We start from the raw sequence: 26,429 nt of genomic DNA on the forward strand, positions 1-26,429 counted from the left end.
GCATGTTACGTAGCTTAGCAATGTTTCTAAGATGGAAAAATGCCGTTCTTGTAACATATGAAATTTGATTTTCGAATGTCAGGTTGCGGTCTAATATAACACCTAATATAATATAACATGTTCATGGTGTACACATTTGTTTGGGGGGCTAGTGTAAGGTGTCACACACACACACAGAGAGAGAGAGAGAGAGAGAGAGAGAGAGAGAGAGAGAGAGAGAGTACTGCGTGTATTACATGATGTGTAACACTCTTCTATTTATAACAAATCATAGGGCCTGTGGTTTAGCGCTCTTATTTGGAAGGGCACACTTCAAAGGGCATTGACTATGCCTCAAACTACTGAAGTGGTGTGAAAGGCTAACTGGGACTTCTGCACTTTCACACCATTGAACAGGTACTGTACACATTTCTGCTTTGAGTTTAGTATTAGTTTGATAAAGGAAGTATTAGTTTGTGAAGGAATGCAGTGGACTCTGCATATAGTTGGTTCCCCGTGCCTTTTTAACAATAAAAAAATGTGTGTGCTTGATTATATGTATAATTCATTGTGATTAATTAACATTCACTTACCCAGTATTCTAAATTATTATTTTGTTTGAGTTTGTATTTTCTGACGCAAACCTATAATTCATATGATTCTAATGCATTTGTGCAATAAATAGATTGTAATAATATACAAAAATTGTAATAGAGCAAAAAATCTTAACAAAATAATCAGTTATGCAAAAACAATAGTTTTACCATATTGAATGTACACTATTTATTGACAGTTGGATTAATTTAAGAGAACTTTACACGTATATATATAAAAAAAAAATTGTATAGGCCTACAAAAGATATACATTTAAAGCTTGAAATAATTGCAGTTATATGGCATGCCATTGTAGTTTGTATTATGTTTTCGACAAGTGCAACAACGGAAAATTGAGCTAACACTATTTTGGTGTCATTGTTACATGTTACATGTAGTTACTATAGTAATAACTATTATTACTACTCAGTACTTAAATGTATAATTACAGTGTAACAAAGACACCTTAAAATAAAGTGTAACCAAAATTTATTTAAAGGGTTAGTTCACCCAAAATGGAAAAATCTGTAATAATTTACTCAATCATTCACACAAATGAAGATATTTTTAATAAAATCTTTATAAACTTTTTGAAGCGTCAAAGTGGTGGTTGCGCAGCTGTCAACACTGGGACAGAAATCACTTTACAATTTACAATCAAAATTTTATTAAAAATATCTTTCTTTGTGTTCCGAAGATTAACAAAAGTCTTATGGGTCTGGAACAAAATGAGGGTGAGTAAATGATGACAGAATTTTCCTTTTTGGGTGAACTATCCCTTTAAAAGAAAACATCCACATTTTGTATTTTCAAATATGTCTCTATTTTTGTGTGATTGCTTTGCCATTCTATTTATTCATGTCACTGATTGATTAATTCATGTTTCAATTGTAGATTCCAATCCGTCTGTGTATCATTCATTCACGATGGATGACTTTGAATACAGTGTGCACATTTCCGACCAAGACTGGAACTGTTTTTTTCAGGAGTGCGAGGACTGTGACCTGGTCTCACCAGTGCTTGCCAGCCGAGAAGACTCTGGTATGAGTGACATTGATGAGATGGGCTGCCACTCTCTAGACAGAACCGCGGCTGTAGACACAGCATCCACAGAGCCTGATCCAGACCTTCAGATTGATGGCCCGCCAGACTGTGAGGGCTCACCTGTGAATAATTACCTCAGCAAGTACGGAATACGTAGTCCAGAGCAGGTTCTCTCTGGCAGTGAGGAAGACTTGCACCTTCAGACTGTCAATCTGTTCTTTGAGCAGTTAAAAAGTGTCACAGAAAACGAACAGCCCTTGGAACAAAGCCACATTGTCAATTGGGGAAGTGAGGAGATAGGCCATCTGGAGGGTTTGATTGATAAGCAGGATATTCTGTCTTTAGATACTGGTCCATCTGGCAGAAATGAGGCCAGTCTTAAAGGTGAAATTGCTAAGCAGGGTGTGGTTAATACCTGGAGTGGTATAGCCTCAGAAAAAGCTATAAAGCCTGTATCCACTAATGCACAAGAAGATGCATCAAAGTCTAACACTGAGCTACTCATTGGAGGGAAGTCATTGTCAACTCCCCTAATTACAGTAAGAATGAAACAGGGAACATGGGATCTCAGCAAAGACTTAGAGCTGAAACCTGAAACAAAGCTACATAACAAAGAGAAAATGGTAATGTATAATAGGAAAGATATGACAGACCCAATTGCAGCAAGACAAAATGTTGCTCAGCTGGATACCAGAAACAGTTCTGACTCAAAAGATTGTGCAGTCAGTCAGATGTCAGTGTCACCTTCCAATCTCAGGAGAAAGAGAAGAAAGAAGAAGAGAAGTGTTGAGCCAGTAGAACCAGGATGTGAGGCTCAGATCCACATCCATCAAAGTGAATCAGAGGAAGAGAGATTCATTCAGAGGGAAGAGATGAATAACCTTCCTGCAAATGTCTGGAAGACAGAGAACATATCACTTCCAAGAATTAAAACAACACAAAATGCTGATCTTTTTCAGCCTAGAGACATGCATGACTTGAATGCTTCAGCTGATTTGAAGTCTTCAAAAAGCTTGCCAGTATATTTTACTAGTAATTTAGGCACAATACCTTCAAAGCCTTTTGAAGATATTAATACTATTTCCAAAAGCATGCAAGACATGGCTCTTGTAAACAATGGACAATTGAAAGCAGAAATTCCTCCATTATCCCAGGTAGATAACATTCTGAATTTTCAAGAAAGTGGATTAAATATATCTGGATTGCTTCCATTTGATCCTTCTGAACATTTAGACAGCTGGACTGGTATTAGAGAGACCTTATCAGTTCCTCTAAGTGATAATTCTGGAGCAGGATGTCAGAGGAAGTCCATGTTATCTCATAACATTTCCATTGCTGCTGATTCAACAGAGCCTCCTTCCTCCATAGTCTCTTTAAAATTGACTGAGGACAAAGATTTATCCTGTTTGGGAAATGAGACTGACTGTTCAGTATTTAAAAATCAACAAACCATGTCAAGCGAAGGGAATATGGTAGACATTTCAGACAAAGAAAGCATGTTGTCTTTAACTGAGAACATGGATGGAGTAGAATCTTGTTCGGATGGAAATGGTCCAGAAATATTTACTTGTTCACAGGATGCTCCTCAAAAACAGAAAGCATGTATTCAAGTGAACATTTCAGAATATCAAAGCCATTTGGCCTCTCAAACCATTGAAATAAACAGGAATACACCTGTAATTGAGACCGATGCAAAGACTGAGAGACATGTGTCCGATAATATTGATCATAGAACAGATGAAATTCATGTCCAAAGCAGAATTAAGACAAGTGAGCCATTCATTGTAAATGCTTCACCCATAAAGCTAGATAATTCAGATGAATCAGGCAATAAAAGAGACATCAGTGCAAATGAGGTTGCTGTTTCAGCCTATGGTGAACAACTATTTTGTGGCAAGTCCACCAGATCTTGTGAAAACATAAGTGGTCCTACACAAAATGTTTCAGAGTTGCCTCAAGATACACTTGCTGAAATGAATGAGTCGAAAAGTGGAGCCAAAGATCTGGAGAGTGTTCCTCTTGATGTTGCAGATCATCTTCCACGCCCTGTGTATGCTATCTCATCCTTCTGGAATGAAATGGAGAAGCTAACCATCAATGACATATTGCGTATACGGCAAATTGGTAACGCCCAGCACACCAGTGTTTTGACCCAACTGGAGGATGGTAGCATTGCGGACACTACAGATGCTGGAGACTCTGGTTACTTTACACAACCTGATGACTCTAAGCCGGACCGCTTAAGTGGAGATATGTCTTATATGTCTGATCTAGACGAAGACCTTGCACAGCTTCAAACTCCATTTTCTTCAAAGCAAGAGGACGAGTCGTGTGAGTTCCCTAGCTCTTGTGGTGTGATGTGGGAGAACGATCCAGATCCAATGGTTGCGGGTGAAGAAATGGTGTTCATAAGTTCGGAAACCACTCTTCCTGAAAATCTCTGCATGGCTAATGCTCAACAGTGTTTCAGAAGAATGTGTAAGAACATTAGCGTGCAGAACCTGCAAGCTCTAGATGCTCAACCAATCAGGCAAATACTGAGAAATGCCTCTATGCATTCAATGTATTCAGAGGTAGAGGATTTTATAGATCCTTTTTACCATGTGAACACTTCAGGCTCAAAGAGCTTGTCTGATGATGAAGAAGAAGTAGAAACCAGTGGTATCACGTTTTCTGAAATAATCCAGTATCTCTTCGGTGAGGATGAACCGGAGCGCTGTGCATCTCGTGCAGATCACATAGCTGCTTCGGACCTTGATGGAACAGGCACGTCTCTGCCTGAGACGTATGACTATTTCTACTCAGAGTTTGATGCTGGAAGCTTTGTTTGTCCAATTGTAGAAGAGTCAGGTGGAGATCAAATGGTTCCCATTTTCTCCTGCTCCCGCTCGGCTAACAGAAACCTTCAGTTCCCAGAGGCATATGACTATTTCTTCCCAGATTCCCCAGGGAATTCAGACGAAGATGACGAGAATGAGAACACCATTATAAAGGTAGTGACACGATATGACCATAAGTCTCCCAGCCATGATACTGTTGACATGTATGAGCACTTCTATTCTGAAGATGAGAGCGACTTTCTCTGGACGAACCCTCTTTCACTTAGAAGAGTTCGACGCACAGGTTTTACCATCCCTGAAGAGAAGACATGTTCTGGGGAGCTCATCCCTGTAAAGACATTTCCCAAAGGAATCATTCAACCTATCAATGCTTTGGGTCCAGATGGGAGCCCTTTCCCAGATTCCTTGCTCCTCAACCTGGAGAACCGCATCTTCCAGCAGCTGGCAGAGCAACAGAAGAAGTGTATGGAGATGCAGACAGTTGTTGCTGATCCAAGTAATAACTTCTACCACGCATTATTCTGCACACACACACAGTGAAACTGAACACTAGTACATTCTCAAAGGGTTTATTTGTTCCCTTTAAACTTTATCAGACATATCAGAGACTCTAAAATGAGTGAATACATAGGTATTTTCTGGAAATACTTTTTGTTAATCATATGTTAGTCAACTCTCATCCCTTATCAGTCAAGATCTGCTGGCTGAGAGCATAGTCACATGCAGAGCCTTGCCCAAGCCGGTGGAATGGTTGTACGTGCGAATCGGCCTATACTCTTACTGGGCAGCTTCTCAAATCTGCCCAGTGCCAGAATTTATGAACATGTTTCACTTTGAGGTACAAGTAAAAATAGAGAACACCAGGTCACTTACACCGATCAGGCAAAACACATTATATGACCACTGAGAGGTGAAGTGAATAACACTGATTATCTGTTAGTGGGTGAGATATATTACTCAGCAAGTACACATTTTTTCTCAAAGTTGATGTGTTAGAAGCAGGAAAAATGGGCAAGCGTAAAGATTTGAGCGAGTTTGACAAGGGCCAAATTGTGATGGCTAGATGACTGGGTCAGAGCATCTCCAAAACTGCAGCTCTTGTGGGGTGTTCCCAGTCTGCAGTGGTCAGTATCTATCTAAAGTGCTCCAAGGAAGGAACAGTGGTGTACCAGCGACCCGTGTGGTCCGATCAAACAGACGAGCTACTGTAGATCAAATTGCCCAAGAAGTTAATGCTGGTTCTGATAGAAAGTTGTCAGAATACACAGTGTGTCGCAGTTTGTTGCGAATGGGGCTGCATTGACGCGGACCAGTCAGGGTGCCCATGGTTACCCCTGTCCACTGCCGAAAGTGCCAACAGTGGGCACGTGAGCATCAGAATTGGACCACAGAGCAATGGAAGCAGGTGGCCTGGTCTGATGAATCACGTTTTATTTTACATCACGTGGATGGCCGGGTGTGTGTGCGTCACACATGACTACATAACCGTTTTCAAAATATATTAAAATGGAATACATTTATTTTAAGTTTGAATAATGTTTAACTGTTTATACTGTATATCTATGATCAAATAAGGAGACATTAAAAATTCTTACCAAACTTTTAAACAGTAGTGTATATCTCACAGTGAAATAGTTTTATTCATAATGATAACATTTATAGGGTTTAAGCCAATTCGTTACTAAAAACAATAGTGTCAATTTATTTATTTATTTATTTATTGTTATGACCCAGCTGGGGATCGAATTCGGGTCTCCGGTGTGTGTCTTTGGTACTAACCACTCCACCACTGGAGGAGGTTGAACCCAAAATGCAGAGGAATACTTTTTTTTTTTTAAGTCTGAGTGTAATCTTTGGCTCTTTATTTCAAAAGGAAAAAAACTAAATAATAGCAACAGTCTTAGTTAGCACTTTAGGTGAATGTGCTACAGGGAAACTCAAACAGCTCTCCTTGAGAGGTAATACAAAAAGGGTTTTCTTAAATATCACTCCAGAAAGATAAATCCAGAAATCCACAAAAAGGTAACAAAAACAAAACCGAAGGCAGGAAAAAAAAACTCAAACCCAAAAATTCCTAGGAATGGCAACGCTTTGGCTAACATCAGGACTGAACAAGAACAAAAGGAAGTGAGGCCTTAAAGGATTAGGTCTCTTTCAAATAAACTTTTGCTTATAATTTACTCACCCCCTTGTCATCCAAGATATCCATGTCTTTCTGTCTTCAGTCGAAAAGAAATGAAGATTTTTGATGAAAAGATTTCAGGATATTTGTCCATATAATGGAAGTCAATAGACCCCATACGGTTCAAGGTCCAAATGAGAGGTTCAGTACAGCTTCAAAAGGGCTCTAAACCACATCAAACGGTACCAGACGATCAATAAGGGTCTTATCTAGCGAAACGATCAGTCTTTTTTTTTTTAAATAAATAAAGTTTAAGTTTTATAAGCACAAATGCTCGCCTTGCTCTGTTCATTGATGCGAGCTCGTGACGTCACGTAAAACGCAATTACGTTGAAAAGGTCACGCTAGACGCAGGTGCAAAGACGTTTGAATATGTGGATACGGTCCTCCTTCCGCTCATTTGTAAACACTGACTCTGTACTTCCGCCTGTGTCTAGTGTGACCCTTGCGTTTTACGTGACGTCACGAGCGCACATCAATGAACAGAGCACGGCGAGCATTTGTGCTTAGAAAACTTCAACTTTATTTATTTTTTAAAAAATGACCGATCGTTTCGCTAGATAAGACCCTTATTGATCGTCTGGTACCATTTGATGTGGTTTAAAGCCCTTTTGAAGCTGTACTGAACCTCTCATTTGGACCTTGAACCGTATGGGGTCTATTGACTTCCATTATATGGACAAATATCCTGAAATCTTTTCATCAAAAATCTTCATTTCTTTTCGACTGAAGACAGAAAGACATGGATATCTTGGATGACAAGGGGGTGAGTAAATTATAAGCAAAAGTTTATTTGAAAGTGAACTAATCCTTTAAATAGGGTTTATCATTAGGTGTGATTCAACACAGGTTTCACCCTGCAACACAGCATTACAACCATTTAATCAAGGAGAAATAATCTGGGTAGAAATAACACCATCTAGTGGTAAAATCAAGGAACTTCAGACAAAACATTACATTTATTTATTTATTTATTTTGGTTGATCATTAAATGATAGGCCTACTGCACTGTTGTTCTGAAATGTAATGCCTCTTTTCTAGGGTTGGATGCCCCATTTTTGCCTCTTAAACAGGCAGACATGTGCTTGGTTTGTATTGCTTTTGCCTCATGGGTGCTGAAATCCAGGGCCGTGCAGAGAGTTCTTCAGAGGCAGGGGCTCAAATGTAAAAAAGGGGCAATATGTAAATATATATATATATATATATATATATATATATATATATATATATATATATATTAGGGGTGTAACGGTACACAAAACTGACGGTTCGGTACGTATCTCGGTTTTGAAGTCACAGTTCGGTACGGATTCGGTACAGCAGTTTTACAAAATTGCGTTTTATTAATTTTTATTCAACAGTGGTTTAATAAAAAAAAATTGTCTGTCCTTAAATGAATTCAATTATAACTAAAAGTTTCTTAAAGATAATGCTGTAAACTATATAGGGAGCCCTTACATATTGCTATTAAAGATTAACAACAGAGCCCAAACTATTAGCCTAAATTCATTTGCTATTTATTTTTAGATATAATAATCAACACTCATAAGCTTCACATAAAGCAGTTTTTGCATTAATATGTAAATCTAATTATTATTATTTTTTGATTTATTTGTTGAAATATAATCATTTAGTGGCTGTAATTTTCATGACAGGTTTATTTAAACATACATTAAATAAACAAGATCACTAACAGGCTAAGTGGTATATAATGAATATATATAGGCTAATATAACGAATATATAGGCTAATATAGTGCATGTATTCAGTGAAAGAGTTAATCTCTATAGTGAACTCACAGCTGTGGACACTGAATGACTTCTGAGGTAAATGTGATTCTACATGACATTGTTTGTTTACAAACTGTTTTATTGTCTTTCCGCGGTTGAAACACCGATGGAGCGATTACACAACATATGATACGTTTCAGTAAGTTGTAATGTATCCTCAACATACCTTTAGATATTCATTTCTTTAGGAAGAGATTATCGCGTTCACTCGCGCGCCGCGCGCTGCCGCTTGAAGTTGAACTGATACGCGTCTATCTGTCACGTCACATAATAGAGCGTTAAAACGGCATTTATCGTTTGAATTTCGTGATAAAATGGAATGAATACTTAATATGTTCGTGTGGGAACTCGGATTGAAGTGTGTTCCGCGCTTTAAACAAGCCGACTGTTAACTGTTATAGATTACATTCATAACCGTTCGGTACACGCGCGCACCATACCGAAAGCCCGAAACGTTAGTTCGTCTGTCCATGTAGTTTTCAACCGATTTATGAATAAGAACAGAAAATTACCGCTCCACTTCACATGCCCAATGGAATTTGAACTTGCTTTGCCAGATTGGTTGGTGTATATACATGACAAACGGGCATTGGTGAATTGTGTAATACTTTAAAATATATAATATATAGATTTGTAATTAAATCAACACATTAGCTCTGATTATGGATGAAAAAAAATATTGGTTTACATTTTTCCCGTAAGGCCACATACTCTCTGAAAGGACCATATTTGGCTCGAGAGCCGCTTCCGAACAGAGGAAAATCAGCAATCAATCAAAACGCACGCAACCCATAGCAACGCGTTATGGCAACGCCTCAACAGAAATTGTCCGACTTTTGAGCCGTTCCTTACTATTGTATACATTGTCATCAATGTCATGTTATAATAATCACATTTATTTAGTTTTATTGACCACGATATTATCATTGATACTTGTCTGAGAGGGGCACTTTTGATTCATTTTGAAAAAGGGCAGGGGCTCAAGCACCCAAAGCCCCCCCCTCTGCACGTGCCTGCTGAAATCGACAGGTTCAGGAGCAGACACCTGGAAAGCTGGTATGTATATTTGTTTCATCAATATACTTATGATAACTCGTGTTTTACGAGACGTTATTTTAGTTGTGCAGTTGTGTTTTGACAGTTTTTACTTAGAATTGTATGCTTTTCACGGAGGAAACATTAAGCCTCTTGTCTTGGTACAAAGATTTGCATCACAATAGAATGAGAAAAAATGTTTAATTGAGAAATGCAATTTATAATATATCTTAATGACGCATATCTGCTTTTTTATTGTTCAGCTCTTCTTGCGAACGTCAGTGCACTGTCTGCTATACGATATCTGCGCAGACACAAGAGGGAGGAGGTCTCTGGAAAAACTCCTTTGCGTCAGATAGACCCAGCATAACTCCATAGCTCAGCAAAGGCCTCCAGATCTGATTTCAGTCACATCACCTTTTTTCCATGTAATCCAAAAGGGTGATGATGAATGTCAAATGTGCATGCAGGACATTTTCCATCATTCTCAGAACATATTATTATGATTAAAACCTTTATTGCTGATGAACTCAGTTGATAAGCTTACACAATAGATGACTGGCAGTAGTGTTTCTAATATGCATATTTAGTGTATGAACATTTCAGTAATCTGCATATCCATTATTATTATTATTATTAAAAAAAAAAAAGTTGATTGTTAATGAAATGACCAAAGCCCCTTTTCAGAGATATTGTGATTCACTGTTCGCAGTGAATGCTGTTGTGCGTTGTGATGAGAGTAGTGGTATGTTGATAAATATTTGATATTGCGATGCTTATAGAAATGTTATGATGAAGATGGACATGTGGTACCTGTGGAAAGTTTTCAATGGAAGAGCGAATGTCTAACAGTGCATGTTAACAGTGCAGTTAATATATTGTGATACTACTGAGGTACTGGAATTTTGCTGGGCCAAATTATTTTGGTGTATTTATAGACCATATAAACATTAAATCATATACCCATGTGATGACGTCACTTTGTTTTGATTTGTTCAAATATCATTCATATGGTGCCCCATTTGTGGAAATGTAGGAAATGCATTTTATATCTGTTGGTCCTAAAATAAATATGTTAATTTGAAATCATTTACGTTTTTTGTATTCTTCAGTACACTTACATGTTAATAGTAATACTTATTTTGGCCACAAGAGGGTAATGAACAACCAATTGTACTTTGATTGTTCCAGAAAACCTGATAAATGTTAAATTTGTTATAACTGAGGGGAATTAACATACATTAGTTTTTGTGTAATAGAAACTGAGATGTCTTCTAATAGTTCTAGAGAAAGTTAAGAAATTTTGAAATGTGCTTTTTAGGTTGCACTTCTAAATGTTACCAGCAGATGGCACTAGATCTCTGAGGTAAAGGTCACCAAAGTTTCTTTCTATAGTCTTTGAGGACGCAATAGCTGACAGACCTTCTTGACATTCATAATTTCCAGTAAGTTTTTAAAGCATTTGTCACCATTTAGCTATACTAAATTATACTTACTACTCAACATTACAGTAAAGGAGTTCAAAGAACTTGTTTTATTTTAAAAAATACAGATTAAATCACTCAAAAATGTACAAAATAAACCACACCTTCATATTTAAAGTGGACAGCTAAAGCAGTGTTACAGCTGTTTTATCGCTGTTTATTTGTCATAAACAGTAAATATAGTACAAAACTTTTTCTTTAAAAGAATACATTTGACCTCCACAGCCATAATGAAAGTATAAATATAATAATAATAACAATAATAATAATAAAAACTTAAATAGAAAAAATTATATTTACATCTGGTATGTATTTTTAAAAAAATCATATACCAACAATTTCCAGATTTTTGTAGGACTCAAAAATGAAACAAAATGCAAAAAAAACTCCCAAATGCTACATTGGAAAAAAATTATATTCATATATACATAAACACTACCTTTGGAAAAAAAAAAAAACTTTTTTTCTTATATTCATATATACATAAACGCATCACACTTGTTCGTACCGAATACATACAGCAGTGTGAAACCATCACCACAGAATTAAAGGATATTACATGTGCAAAATATGTCATAGAGCGAATGAATAAACAAACTGTGAATATCCTGATACTCGGGCATGCCGGCCCCTGGTAAAGACATGCCCATTGTGCATGTGTGGCTTTGATTAGTCTGCTATGTGTGCAAGTCCGGACGGGCATAAGCTCATTGTTCTCTTTTATGACCATCTCTGCTGTGTTGTCATAGCGCCCAGGCCTTGAGCTCCAAAGTAAGCCAGTGTCCGGTGTGGTGAAGTTCCAGGCAGGGGCTGAATCATCCTATTATCCCGGTCAAACTCCCATATGTTATCATAGTCCATTTCCTGGTCATCTGGTTCCACTGGCTGAAGGTAAGAGTCATCTGTGAGAAGGGGGACAAAAAATTTCAAATGCTTAAAATATTTTATTGAATATTTTCTACTAAATGTTACGCAATTCTGAATAATATATTTATTTTCTTTTTTTTTAATAAGTCAAGATAAGGATAAGGGTTTTTTATGTATATACATTTAACTTACAAACTGCAATTTCTAGCCAATAATTTTTTTTAGAACTGAGCATCAGCATACCTAGAAAAGCAGCCATATTTACTATAGAAATATCAATGATTTTTCCATGAATTTTAAAAAATTGTATATCACAACTTTAAAGTCTTTTCTTCCCTATTGTGACATATATCTAAGTGAAATGGCTTCTTGAACAAGACAAAATGTAAGACTGGACTTGATTTTGTTCATCGGCAATAGATTGCTATTGCTGTGATCTCAAGTTTGCACCAGAGTCATCAGAGAAGATATGTTGTTGCAATATTAAAAATGTAGTATTTAAATCAAAATCCACCATGCCAAGCCAAGGTTTAGAAGTCAGTAAACTGAGCCACCTAAATACTTCATGCCCTAATTTAAGATCTAACATGTCATTTGTTGTGTTCTTTTCACAGAGAGGCTGTGAGATGTCTTGCAAGATCTCCCACTTGTGAGCTTTAAATCACTCTTGGTGGTAATTCTGTCCTTTCGCAGTCTTTCCTTCATGTGCCACCTGCAGTGCTGTCATTTAAAATACCCTGGGCCTGAGCCATATTACACACACACACACACACACACACACACACACACACACACACACACACACACACACACACACACACACACACACACACACACACACACACACACACACACACGCCCCTTCATCTGCACTCTTGTTTCCACTGCCTGGACCACCAAACCCCATCAAACAGTGTGTGTGTGTGTGTGTGTGTGTGTGTGTGTGTGTGTGTGTGTGTGTGTGTGTGTGTGTGTGTGTGTGTGTGTGTGTGTGTGTGTGTGTGTGTGTGTGTGTGTGTGTGTGTGTGTGTGTGTGTGTGTGTGTGTGTGTGTGTGTGTGTGTGTGTGTGTGTGTGTGTGTGTGTGTGTGTGTGTGATGGAAAAGGTCATTCTAAAACCATCCTATTAGCTGTGCCGTGGGAGTCTGATATACTGTATGCACGTGTCACCATGAATTATTTCCTCCCTATGGTATTGTGTTTAATCCTGACAAGTGAGAGTGTATATGGTGTGGCCTAATGACACTATTCAATGAAACAATTAAAGAAAATTATTTTTGATTATTTTAACCAGCGTATAAAACATACTTATCATCAAGGTAAACATTTCACACGCTAAACAAAACTTGTTGTCACAAAACTGGTCGTGCATCACTGTGCATATCTTGCATATCTAGTTCCGTATGTTTATCTGTGAAACATGCACTATTGTAATACTGTAACTGCCTCCTAAGTTTTGCATGCCAAAAATTCTTACCTGGTGAGTAGCTGTAAGATATCTGCTGCTCCTCCATGACAGTGTGACCTGAGAAACCTCTCTGTAAAAGATCGAAGAACAGGAGATCATTTTTTTATACCATTTTGAGGCTACAGAATGCACATAGAACCTTATAATTCCAAGGTGGTGATGTATAATGTTACAAATTATTTCTATTTCAAATAAATGCTGTTCTTTTGAACTGTCTACCACAATTATCAAAGAATCCTGTATCGTTTCCACACAAACATTAAACTGTTTTTAACATTGATAATAATGAGAAATGGGGTTTTTTTCCACCAAATCAGCATATTACAAGTGATTTAATGTGACATTGCAGACTGGAGTCATTAAAAGAATGAAAGTCTTGAAAGGAAAACTACTACTGTCCCATTACCTGAGAGATGTGGTTGTGTTGTGGCTGTCGGTTTGGAGTGGGCAGTATCTTCAGTCTGGAAACGGCCTGGGCTCGCTGCTCATCAGACCACTGGCTGCTGACCACCTCAGGCTCCAGGCCATGTCTGTTTTTCCGCCCAAGAGGAGGAGTGCACAAGCGGAAGGAGGGAGGAAGGAGAGGAGGGTACGCCTGCTCAATGGAGCCCCGGGAAGAGTGCTGTATTGCAGAAAGAAACATTTATGAGATTTAGAAAATAGCATAGTGAATTAACCCTGATGTAAGTTAATCGATTAAAGGATTTTAGACCTAAACCTGCAAGTGTAAACCTGCATTCCATGTAGAAATATTGTCTCAAATGTGCATGTTACGAAGGATAACGCTTTGTCTTGTTCGTTCAGCAGCCTTTTCCATTATGCATCTGAATGGATCAATTAGTAATGTAAGCTATGGGGACTTTCCGTGGCTTTAGCTCGTCAAAACAGCGGCACTGGGTGTTTGGTCACCGAAAGGCAGCGGTGTCGAGTGAGAGAGCGGATCTGATAACCTGACCCACTTACCGACGCTTGTGCAGAGCTCTCCTCCAGAGGGTACATACTGGGGGTGCTGGGGTCGTCATAAAGGGGCGAGAGAGGTTTGCGGTGGGAGACCAAGTCCGAGTGGCGGTGAGGAACTAGGAGCTGGTGTTTGATGTTTGTCTGTGGCGTGCTCCAGCTGTTTGACTGAACAAAGACAAAGACACAAGTTATGCATGTTTTTATGCATTCCCTTTTCTGAAATTGTAAGCAAATCATTCAAATAGTAATTTGCAATGCAGATATCACAGATCTTTGAAGAACAAAAAATAGAACTAAGCATTAAGCTTGGCATCTGGTAAGGCATATTATGTTACCTTGACTAGCGGTGCTTTCTCGATTCGTTGAACAGGGCCGTTGCAGTGCACAGAACTGTATGGCATGTTGTAAACCGGTGACATGGGCCCTTCAGAGGCAAGATAGGATGACTGTGGCGGGGAGGAGTAGTGGAGAGAAACGGGGTGGTGGTCTGGGATGGGTCTGACACGAGAGGAGAAGCTACTGCTCCTGCTACCTCTGCTGCCCAGGTGAGCAGAATACTGTGTGTCTGAGGAGGTCGGCCTGCTGGAAATGTACTGTAACACACACAGCACAAAAACTGATTAACTGGACTGCATTCACATTCATTTACCAGATTACAACTAACTTTATGATTACAAATAAAAATAAAAAAGTTTTAAGTTTAAGTTTTGCAGTAAAAGAAGTAAAACTAAACCTGAAATAAATAGAAACAGAAATATTTATTAAAAACTAATAACAAAATGAATTACTAAAAATAATACACAAATAAAAGCCACTTCAAAACATTCATAAATATTATAATAGTGTATAAATAGAAAACATGTTTGTTCTTATTGCGAATGATTCATCTGGGCACGTTATTTCGCAGGGTAAAAAAGGTTTAGCTTCATAATATTTAATAAAAATGAAATACTGTAACTTGATATCTATCTAAAACAAATATTCTTTTTCTGTTGATGTCACTGATGTCATGCAGGCTATTGGATAGCGTTAACCAATAACAAAAAATGGTGATTATCAAATTTGCATAGAGTCTGCCTCTGTTCTGGTATCCCTTACAAAAAGTAAGTATAGCTACTTCAAGCTAATTTTATTAAGTATACTTTATGTTGTAAGTATACTGATATCAATGTACTAGTAGTATAGTTGCACGTGTACTATTTCAATACTACTTGGGACTTAATTGGCCCACTTTGTAGTGTATAAAAATACTTTAACAGTAGTAAACTTTGAGTACACACCTAGTTCATCTACGTTTTTCGTTTGTACTACAACTTTACTACAAGTGAACTTATAGTTATACTGACAGTTTACCAGTTGAATACCACATTTTTCCGTTAATTTGTCCGTTAATGAAAGTACACTTTGAAGTATACTCTCATGAAACTACTGGTTTAGTAGTTTTATACTGCAAATATACATGTAAGTTTTCTTTAAGTGAACTTAACATCATACTTATAGTTTACTATTACATATTTTTGCACTTTAAGTATACTGCTATGTTCCTATTTAGGTATTGATTTTTTATATACTTGAAATATACCTTTAACTGTAAGTAGATTGAAAGTAAATTATATGAACACTACCAGTGAACTACACAAAAATTCACATACTATTAGATTAGTTTCAATCAGAAATATGTTACATTATAGAAGTAAAATGTGTTGTGAATGCAGTTGCATGTTGACTTAAAATTAATTAGAGATAAAATGTCATAACACCATGGCATATTGTGGCTGAACATCAACAGATGCAATTTATGAAGGATTAAATATTAAACATGAACATATTAAGAGTTGAAAAATTGGAATAAATAGAATAAAGAATGTAGGCCTAATATGGATCTATTTTGAGGATACTATGTAAATGAGTGTTCAGTACTAATCCACGAGAGTCTTTTAGGTTGTAACACAACGGAAATTGATTGCACACAAGTAAATTATTAACAGTCCAGCTGAAACACTGCTGACATTTTTTCACAACCACATGTGCTGCTCCTCCAAAATAAACATGCAAGTCATTCTGATGAATAATGCCCCATATTTTTAATCTGATAACACTGCCTAGTCCAAATTTCACATTAGAATTCTAATTAGTCAAATTCTAAGAGAAATTCATCTAGGAAAACTAGTTCCCTATAACACATTGCAGCTGGAGAAATATCATGTTCCCAACTTGATGTTAATGGTTTGGGCTGTTGGGATAGACACTTACGCAGAGAGGCTCAGTGTAACCGGGCGACATAGGGTTGTCATTGGCACTAGGCAGCTGGAGCTCATGGGATCTGCGTTTGTCCTGAGACTGCCTTAGTGGGTCTGTAACTCCGTGGCTGCTGCCGATCCACCTGTCAAACTCCAGAGCCTGAGAATAACAGAGAAAGTGAATATCTCACAGCATTTACACGCCAATATCTAAGATATTCAACACCGTGTCCAAGATGGAAGCAATCGCTCACCTGTTTCTGTGTTGGAGTGTAAATGATGTCATACACAGGGGGAGGCGGGCTGAGGATGGGAACGTCAGCACTTTTGAAAAACTGGATCCAGTCATGGAACTCGCTCTTGTCCAGACAAGACACGATGATGGGGTTTATCAACTTCCCTAACAACGAAACCCACAAGGGTTAGAGTCAGATATGCATAAGATTCTGTGCAGAAACAGTGCACAGAGTTTACACTCATCTTTATGGCACATTAGATCTGTGCCAAGAACAATAACATCCGGCAATTGAACACTTTAGTTATAACTCACCCTCAATCATAAACGTGTTGGGTTTGATGTCCTGACAGGGAGTTGTAACTGTAATCATGTTGAGAGGAAGTTTGCCCTGCAATTGCAAAAACATGCAAGATTATTTCCAGAGTGCATTACTAAATTATTTATTGCTTTATTCATTTGTGCTAATGAAATTTACTAGGTACCTTGTAAAAGAGGCCATCACTCTCTTCCGACAGAATTATGAGATAGTTGGGGTACAACACCAGCAGACGGTCATACTGCTCCTGTGAGGCGAACAGAGAAATTTAATCACAAATATTACTACAGTTCAAAAGACAAGAAGCTAAAATTGAGTAACTTATTTTAGACACATTATTGCAAATACTTTTCAATTTTTGCACCACCAACAAAAACAATTCCAAAGCCTGATGTTGGGCTTGTGTTTCTTTCATTCCTAAATGAATCAGTGTGTTTGAACCCTATATGGTTTTAATGAATTTATTGATTTTTTTAGGCTATTATTAAACATAAATGACAAGACAAGACTTAAGAAATTAAGAAAGATACAGACATGTTGCCAGGGTAACAAAAAGGAAACCATGTAATAAATATGTAATAATTGTACACCTTATTAGGGCACAAAAGATTAATATAAAAATATTTTTTTCTAAAAAAACTTACTTCTCTCGATTAATTTTGAATAGAGAAAAGAGAGGTTTAGAGCCAGTACATATTATGTGAAATGTAGCTATTTTCTTGTTTTCTCTTTTGAGTATTCAAAAATCTTTCAAACAGAAAGAAAAGTCACTTCAAAAACATCTGAACAAAATGTTTGTGTGGGTACATTGTGGGTATAGCTAAAACAAGTGAATACCATTTTCATCAGAAGAGTGACAGAAAGAGCAATTTATTTCAGTATCTGACTTCTCCTAGAAATTTTTTAGTTGGGTAAAGAACGAATCGATTGAGTGAATGATTCAATATGAAAACAAAGTTTTTCGAAACTGTGAATCAATTGTGACCCTGGACCACAAAACCATAAGGGTCATAATGTTTTCACGTGAAAGCTGAATAAATAAGCTTTCTATTGATGCATGGTTTGTTAGGATATGACAGTATTTGGACGAGATACAACTATTTGGAAATCTCGAATCTGAGGGTGCAAAAAAGTCTAAATATTGAGAAAATTGCCTTGTCCAAATTAAGTCCAGCAACGCATATGACTAATAATGATATATATATTTTTTTACAAATATTTACGGTAGTCAATTTACAAAATGATCTTTACTTAATATCCTAATGATTTTTGGCATAAAATAAAAATCGATCATTGTTACCCATATAATATATTGTTGATCCAGGGTTACAATTTAACAAATTTTCTTCGCAAAACGATTCACTGCTTAGAAGCGCTTGCACTCTAGCGACAATTGTTGGTCAAAATGGTGTAAATGCAACGAGAAATCAGGCCAAACTTTTGTATTAATATGTTCTTTTATTTATTTTTTTGCTTCCGAATAACTTTTTTATATTGCCAATGTAACATAACAAAATGAAACATTCAAACAGGTTGGAAACCAACGTTCGAAATATGACAACCAGAAATCACGTGACTTGTACAGTTTGCGCGAGTCCGAGCCACGTTCTGTGGACAACAAGCGGAATGACACCCCGGAAATCCCAGTGCCGTTTTGCGCGGAATTAGAGGACCGGAACTAATTGTTGTATAATAATAAATTGGTTATTTGACGGTCACTTTACACAGCAGTGTGTAAAACTGGCACTGGTTAGGTCTTGCACCAGCACCAACCACGAGTGTGTGTTTTAGCTCGGCTCCTCGGGGTGTGTTCAAAGACAGCTGTTGGGTGAGTCAAGTGAAGTGCGTGAGGCAAGCAACTGGTTTACACACCCTTTTCACAAGCAAATCCTCTACGCTCTCACAGTACACTTAAGAAGGACTATCAGTTTCTCACCCTCCCTCGCTGTCCGGAAAAAAGGTTTAGATATTTGGCCACACGTATACCGGATATTTGGTTACACAAGTACAGTCCCATAGTATGAACTAGCGTGCCCGTGTGTTTGTATGCTGTCGGTTAAAGAAGACCGGTTGATACCAGGCAGACGTTGACTAATGAGGGTGGTGTGAAAGTGGCCATGCCCTGTGTGTAAACTGAGCTTGATTTGCTCCTCTCAAGAAAGCATGGAAGTGAATTGAGACCCTCATGCTAAGACCAACAATTAATTCAAAGTCTTTTCAAAATGAACGTCATTAATCTCAGATGGCACTCTGTATGAATGAATGCACAAAGGGGCCTGGCATTTTACTGTAATTTTATATATATTGTTGTTATTATTATGTTATTTTTTGTATGCCATTATATATTTAAGCAAGTATATTCATATATTTTTTACTCTTTTTTTAGGTTATATAAATAATCAATCCTGGAGAAGTCTTACCTGACATGGCATATGTTGCAGCCTGACTTTTGTGACGTAAGTGATGGGCCCTAGACTCTCTCGTTGTGAGCCCTCCCACTCATAGATGGGCTCTTTACTGATGGAGTTCCTCAACTCTTCCTTTCCCACTGTGGTCTCTTCTGAGTACTGTACCTTTGGAGGCAATATTGGCTTTAAATCAATGTTCAAAGGAAACAACAGGCATGAATGGAGAGATAGAGTGTCGTCAGTATTGGGAATTTCAGAGAAATCCTTGCTCTGCTAATTATGGGATGCCGGTGTTTTGCTCAACTACTTCACTTGCCGCAATAGCATGTGTCACAACAGAAAAGCAAACATGTCTTTTTCAAATCCGGTCAAAGTGGCCACAAAAGAAACCACTCCTTTATAAAATCCTAGAGGATAATGAGCAACATTAGTCACTCTGACCTGAATTAACACCTTTTTTTTAATACATATTCATTGTTGTTATAGAAATCTACTTTGATTTAGTATTCAGCAAATATGGTAATTCTGATACCATACCTTAATTCTTGCGTATGTCTCCGGTGCGATTGCGTTGCCGCCATTGGCCTCGATTTGTTCTTTCAAAAGCCCAAACCAGTTGTTCATCTCCTCCTCCGTCACACAGTACACTATGATAGGGTTCAGGCTGACCCCTACAAAGGTCAAAGACAAGGGGTCAGAGGTTAGGTCAGATGACTATGACCAACGGCCATCTGGATCTCGTTAAGAGCTGGCAACAGGTTGCAGAACATTTTGGTAAATCTCTTGTTTTTAAGTATAGATGCATCTGTCTGGATACCGTTGCTCAGCTCTGTCTCATGTCAAAATATCAATGTTGACATTTCGGACCCTGAGAGCAAACAATCTGTTTCAAGAGCTCTTGTCATTACAACATGCCATGCATTTGCAGGAAACCAGTTGTGCCTTCTTGACAACAGCTATTCTGAAAGAATGAATCAAACCTGGAATCTCCATTTTATCAGACCCGCATTCCAGCCTTTATCAGCGCAGATATCAGCAACTCTGACCTGCCCTGTAGTCATTTCCAGTAAAGTGTGATGTGTTTTTAGCAAAGCCATGTGTTCTTGTGCAACACATACATTTTTTCGGTAACACTTTACAATAAGGTTCATTAGTTAACTACATTAGTTAACATGAACTAATAATGAACTGCACTTATAAAGCATTTATTAATCTTTATTAATGTTAATTTCAACATTTACTAATGCATTATTAAAATCTTGTTCACATTAGTTAATGCACTGTGAACTAACATGAACAAACCATGAACAGCTGGATTTTTAGGAACTAACGTTAACAAAGATTAACTAATGCTGAACAGAGGTGTTGTTCATGGTTAGTTCATGTTAACTAATGCATTAACTAATGTTAACTAATACAACCTTATTGTAAAGTGTTACCATTTCCCCCCCTGAATACATAGATGTTTAGTCAGGACAAAGAATTCTGTGATGTGCCTGATAGATTCCCAAATCTCACATCAAGCACTCTAGACATCATCTTTCCAATCTAAAATAGTGAATCCCATCTGATATGATGTTGTGGCGAATAAGATTTATTCAGTCATTTGGAAAATGGGACTTAACAGCACATAACAGTTAAGCTTTAATTCTTTTTCATTCAGTCACGGCCACATCGGCTCATGTTCCGAGAACATTAAGCGTAGTTTAAAGCGCTTTTATCAGCAATAAAGTCAATGTTTCCCTATTTGGTAAATTCTCATAAACATTTTATAAGCAAACTTGTGTGTTCAGGTCCAGCGCCCTGGAATGTGGAGTGCTTTAAGTGTGTCGGAGAGGTGAAGAGGGAAAGGGCCTTCATAGCTCCACAGCTGAGCGAGTTCAGGCGCACCTGTCGTATAACAAGGGGGGCCTTGAAGGACCATTTATCTCTCTTCTGACTAGTGACAAATGGAGGAGGGTTCGGTTAGTCGTAGGGCTTTTGAACCTCTGGAATGTCTGAACATGGGAAGTGGTTTTGGGCCTATAGTGTGACTTTTTATGACGAACGCCTCAACAATCTTTAGTTTTCTGGTTAGTTGAGAGTCACAAATTCCACACTCAAATAACACAGAGGGAAAAAAAAACCTGTAGGATTGTAGTAATATACAACTTTAATATGTAACTGTCTATCCCTGTTATTTTATCTTGTCTACTTTTTCCTGTTTGTTCAACCCTGGATTATCAAGCACACTCACCGTTTATCTGGAATGCAAATTCCTGCAGATCACCAAAGCTGTTCCTGTTCTGCACCTTGCAAATCGTGAGCTCTTTGAGAGGAAGTGTTCCCTGTATAACAAAAATAAAAAGTTTTGTAGTTTTTATATACATTCTATAAAAAAAAAGGTTCTATATGGCACCAAAAATGGCTCTTCATCTTCGTAATCATAGAGGAACCACTTTTGGTGCTATATAGCACCATATCTTAACATGTTCTGTATATGATAGCGGTGCTATATAGCACCTTAGTCAAAGAACCGATGAAGAACCACTGAAGCACCAAAATTGGTGCTATATAGCACTTAAAAAGGTTCCCCTATGATTACTAGCCAAGAACCATTTTTGGTGCCATATAGAACCTTTTTTTTTTAGAGTGTACAGACCCATTAACAAATCTACATCGAAAAACTGGGATTTGAAAAAAATATATATTTATTATTTAAACAACAAAAATTTACTTATTATTCATTTGGAGGGGAAAAAACGATATAGCATAATTTTTAACTTAAATGAAACCTGGAAATAAATAGAACGTTTTAAGATTTTTAAACATTTTAAAAACAAAGAAATGTTATCAAATGTAAAAACGTTTACGTCACTGACACACTCAGTATTGCTCAACGCTTCTTCAATGATAATAAACATTTATTACCAGGCCACCTCCCCGTGACTCAGGTTAATGAAGAATACAGACATAAAACCTGATTAATGCAGGTGACAATAGACTGATTTTATGATTGAACACAACTTAGTGTGGCTTTTTTGGCTTGGAGAGATGACACATTTTACATCATAAAAGCCCACAAATCCTGTCATTTCCGTCTTCGTTACCATATGACTCAAACTAAGGCAATGACACAAGTGTGGCCATATATGGAGCTGCTTTACATTTCGGCGTGTGGTATGCATTGTGTTTATTATGTGAATCAAAATGAATAGGTGCATCTTTTACCTGGTATGTGAGTCCAGTTGTGTTGTTGGAGACAAAATGGAGATGGGTTTGGAACAGGTCCAGGTAGCAGTCATGCACATCCTGAAAGAAAAGACACATTCCATCAGCTCAGGATCAACACAATCAGAGGGATCATTCTGGGTAAGGCTGCTTTATAGGCTTTAATTCAACCACATTGGCAGATTAGATGATTGTTTTTAATCTTAGCCTGAATAGCAAGATTTTTAAAGGTCATGTTGAAGGCAAACTCAAAACAAGATGCAGCATTTCACCCAGAGACAGAGCATTTATATGTGCTATGTTAAATGCAGCGATTACATTCACAATCCCTGGAATTAATGGTTAAAAACTCCTGTGTAAATCATGAATACTTTTTGAGAGGTGTTTGTTTTCGCTATAGACCATGACATTGATTTATCACGGACAGCTCATTTCCTTTCATCTGATCTAGGCCTGTACTTTACCACGTTACAGAATATGCCATTATCACAAATACTGTTAGGTAACATTTCCTTTCAACTGTAATATCGCCTCTGTACAGTATGTTCCCCCTTTGACTTCACCCTGTGCTGGGCTTTTTTAATTTCCTTCATCTTCACACTCCTTCCCCCCTCCCTGTATGACTACATGTTATCAAACCACAGAGATTCCCACGCTTCAGAGACAAATGTGTAATATATCAGTTGTTTGATCAGTGCGCTCTGCTCCAGGTAGTCTCTGAGCCATTTCGCAACACCTCACATCCCTGCGTGTCACGACATGGCCTAAACTCCCCAAACCGAGTTGCATCAATTAATCAGCGAATGCACGTACGTCATTCCCACAGCACTTCATTCAACCGCCATGTGACATCTTGTATCTTCCACCTGTTTGTTGTGTGTTAGCGCATAAGAGTGAGTAACGGACTATGTCATGTTATTAATCATCTTATGAAAGTCTGTTTTGAGTGGTTTATTGAATTATTATTCTTGTGTTTGCGTGTAGTTTGATTGGATATGTTTTGGATGCGAGTTGGTGTGTCTTACCTGGCAGTGCAGGAAGCGGAAACGGACTTTGGAGCTGTTGATCATTCTGCCGTAGTTCTTCACGTTAATGCTGCTCTTCTTCCATCCATTAACTGGGTCGTAGGGGAACGGAGGGTCCCATTTGATGTTCTCAATTGTCTGGAGATCTTTGGGTGACATTTCCTATGTCAACACGGTGATAAAAGTTAGTTATTTTTCTCAATCATATCGGATATACAAATATGCACTCCTTATATGTGACTAATAGGGAATGTGCTCACAACTTTGGCTAACGTTCTGCAAAGATTTTTTTTAAGTTACAAACCAAACGTTCTTGCAGTAATGTTAATAGAATGTTCTTGCAGTTATGACTGGCTCAGTTATTAGCTTCCCTGACATTTTGAATGAAGTTAAAACTTAATGTCAAACATTCTTAGAACATAAACTTTTTCTGGTAACATTCTGCTAATGTTTTCAACAAAAAAAAGTTTGAATAATCAAAGAAAACCATTATTAAAATATAAACAAATAGTTTGAATCTGAATCGAAATGTTAGGAAACCCGTGAGCTGGGAAGTTCCTCACCTTTCTTGGGGTGACGGTGCAGAGAATGTTGATGATGCTATTGGACTTCTCCTGTCCCTCCTGTGGATACTTTTTCCGGAACAACCGGCTGCTGCTCAGAAAACAAGAGACCCTAGTTATAGTCAAGAATGGGGTTGTGGGATAAGAAAAGATGGACGTGACCCCACATAGGGGTTATCTTGACTCAGTTGATCAGTTAATCACACTGAGTCTGAGTCAAGCTGTCTGTATAGATTCTGGGGCTCAGTGTCCCACACAAAAGATTACATCACCATTACACATGTCCATTCTTCCTTCGCTTGCACTAGTCAACATATCAGTTTAACATCTCTGTCTGCACCATTTAAAGAGAAAAAAACAATAAAGCTTATGTTACAAGCCACAATGCCCCGCTCATGAAATGTCTTTTGTTACCCATGACCCCCATTTATAATCATTAGTGTCAGATCTGTATAATGAACTTCTTCCTGCCCAACGATAAGCTAAGGAAGTCGGTGTCAGCGAGGAAGTCATCCTCGGTGAGAGAGACGTCCTCAGTGACTCCCGTGTTTTTCTTTTCTCTCTTTGTCAATCTGTCTCCGCTTTGAATGCAATTAGCATAACAACACTGGGCTCATTCATGCAGACAATAATGGGAAGTATCGGTGATTTACTAGGGCTCAGTGATGGACGTGTTTGGCATCCGGAGAATTCATCCGATAGAAGAATGCAGGTTGAAGGCAGTATGTTACACAGAACATGCTCGTAAAAGTGATGAAAGTTTGACAGCGACAATTTTGTAACTGTGTGAGGCATTACCTTTTCACCTATTGTTTTCATTAAAAATACAATCATTTGTTGGACTTTAAATCTGATAGGGGTCGATGGTTTTAAAGGGGCCGCGTCCCGCTACACTGGACTCTAATCTGATATGTTCACAGTAAAAATACAAAGGCTTTTTTTATGGTCTAGGACTCTGAACCCTAACTGAACCTTACATTCAAGCACATGCAAGCCAGACACAACAGACACACACCTACTGCCTATTTTACTAATGGTCAGAATAGTTGTCCAAATTGGACAGCAGTAAATTATATGGATCGCTGTCACTAGACGTGCAAGCACAATAGTATTACTTTCTGTCCAGGATAAACCCAATTCTCTCAAAAAACCCATGAAACCTGAGAACTTTTCCCTGCCCTGAAGGCAACTCTGGAAACAGAAATAGATCTAACTTCATTACACTAGTGAATTCTATTAGCAGATGAGGTTTGCAGACAGCATCATTACACCGCTAAATTCAAACCGACAATCCGTGTTCATCTGATAAGTGTGCTACAGCAGGTATACTACAAAAAACTTTTTTTTGAGTATTTTTTTCTCAAATATTACATTTTATCATTATAAAATTTTGTTAAGTAAAACATTTTTGCCAATGCGGTAAGATTAATAGACTTAATTAAAAATATATTCTCTCAAAAATATTAATATCTTATACACACGTTTGCTTTTTAAGTGAATATATCTTGTTTTAAAGACATTTTTACTGCAAAACGAGACAAAAAAATGCTCAAATAAAAAATGTTTGAAAAGTATTGTTATTTTCCAGACTCCTGCAACTCTTGGCATTTGAATTCAATATCAAACTGAGCCTGAAATCACGTTAAACATCAGAACATTTACACGACTTCCCTCTAGTTTGAATGACATGCCTTCATCCTTTCAAAACATCATAGTTTTTAGGTAGTTTCTTACCTGTTCCTGCGTATGAAACTCTTGCTGGAGAACCTGAAGTTGTGCTGGGGGACGCATGACATACTACTCCCCATGTTGATCTTGGGATAGTGTGTGTATTTCCTCGATGAGAGAGTGCGGGTGTATCTGTCTGCGAGACTAATAATTCAGAGATCCCTGTTGTAATCCAACCTCCCTGGAGTGAGTGAGTGTCTGTTTACCGGAGAGGCGAGACTGATACTGAAGCAGCAGACAGACGAGACGGGAATGTATGAGAGAGGGAGTGTGTCAGTGGGTGGAGATAAAGCGAGGTGTGTGTGTGTGTGAGCAAAGAGGAGGGAGGGAGACGGGGGGACCAGAGCAAGTTTCACACCTTCTGCGTGAGATCCCCTCACTAAATAAAGCATAAATGACAAAGGGGAACGTGTAGTTTTTCACACCTTGTAGTGGGCAAATGGCACTGATTTGAATGTT

General features: G+C 37.9%; 2 protein-coding genes across 8 annotated transcripts; one reads left to right on the forward strand and one right to left on the reverse strand.

The window, feature by feature from the left end:
• Positions 1-295: 295 nt before the first annotated feature.
• perm1a (PPARGC1 and ESRR induced regulator, muscle 1a) lies at positions 296-13,563 on the forward strand. 7 transcript variants are annotated; one of them, XM_079802568.1, is made up of 5 exons: positions 296-396; positions 1,468-4,953; positions 7,681-7,752; positions 9,444-9,485; positions 9,728-10,652. In XM_079802568.1, exons 2-5 carry the CDS (start codon positions 1,500-1,502, stop codon positions 9,832-9,834), a joined length of 3,675 nt encoding a protein of 1,224 aa, XP_079658694.1. In that variant the 5' UTR covers positions 296-396; positions 1,468-1,499; the 3' UTR covers positions 9,835-10,652. The 7 variants fall into 7 exon arrangements, 6 of the variants coding, with proteins under 6 accessions (XP_079658694.1, XP_079658695.1, XP_079658693.1 ...); XM_079802571.1 differs by having other exon boundaries at positions 308-396; positions 1,560-4,953; positions 7,681-7,769; positions 9,459-9,485; XR_013815453.1 differs by lacking the exons at positions 7,681-7,752; positions 9,444-9,485; positions 9,728-10,652 and adding exons at positions 11,698-11,839; positions 12,430-13,563.
• On the reverse strand, positions 11,296-26,165 carry plekhn1 (pleckstrin homology domain containing, family N member 1). Its single transcript, XM_079802575.1, has 16 exons — positions 25,977-26,165; positions 24,243-24,333; positions 23,680-23,841; positions 22,655-22,735; positions 21,681-21,771; positions 19,982-20,115; positions 19,457-19,609; positions 17,203-17,283; positions 17,033-17,108; positions 16,737-16,882; positions 16,496-16,642; positions 14,578-14,835; positions 14,246-14,407; positions 13,689-13,904; positions 13,292-13,352; positions 11,296-11,850 (listed from the first exon to the last, which is right to left on the reverse strand). Exons 1-16 carry the CDS (start codon positions 26,048-26,050, stop codon positions 11,669-11,671), a joined length of 2,115 nt encoding a protein of 704 aa, XP_079658701.1. The 5' UTR covers positions 26,051-26,165; the 3' UTR covers positions 11,296-11,668.
• Between the last annotated feature and the right edge of the window lie 264 nt (positions 26,166-26,429).

The sequence above is a fragment of the Gobio gobio genome, assembly GCF_949357685.1.
Source record: "Gobio gobio genome assembly, chromosome: 21".
NCBI classification, from domain to species: Eukaryota; Metazoa; Chordata; class Actinopteri; order Cypriniformes; family Gobionidae; genus Gobio; species Gobio gobio.

Coding starts and splice junctions, on each gene's coding strand:
- perm1a (XM_079802567.1), top strand. CDS start 1,500: ATGGATGACTTTGAATACAGTGTGCACATTTCCGACCAAGACTGGAAC. Junction 4,954..7,680: donor GACAGTTGTTGCTGATCCAA/GTAATAACTTCT, acceptor CCTCTTTTCTAG/GGTTGGATGCCCCATTTTTG. Junction 7,753..9,443: donor TATTGCTTTTGCCTCATGGG/TGCTGAAATCCA, acceptor TCTGCACGTGCC/TGCTGAAATCGACAGGTTCA.
- plekhn1 (XM_079802575.1), bottom strand. CDS start 26,050: ATGGGGAGTAGTATGTCATGCGTCCCCCAGCACAACTTCAGGTTCTCC. Junction 20,116..21,680: donor ATTTGCATTCCAGATAAACG/GTGAGTGTGCTT, acceptor TGACCTTTGTAG/GGGTCAGCCTGAACCCTATC. Junction 16,643..16,736: donor ACACTCCAACACAGAAACAG/GTGAGCGATTGC, acceptor TGTTATTCTCAG/GCTCTGGAGTTTGACAGGTG.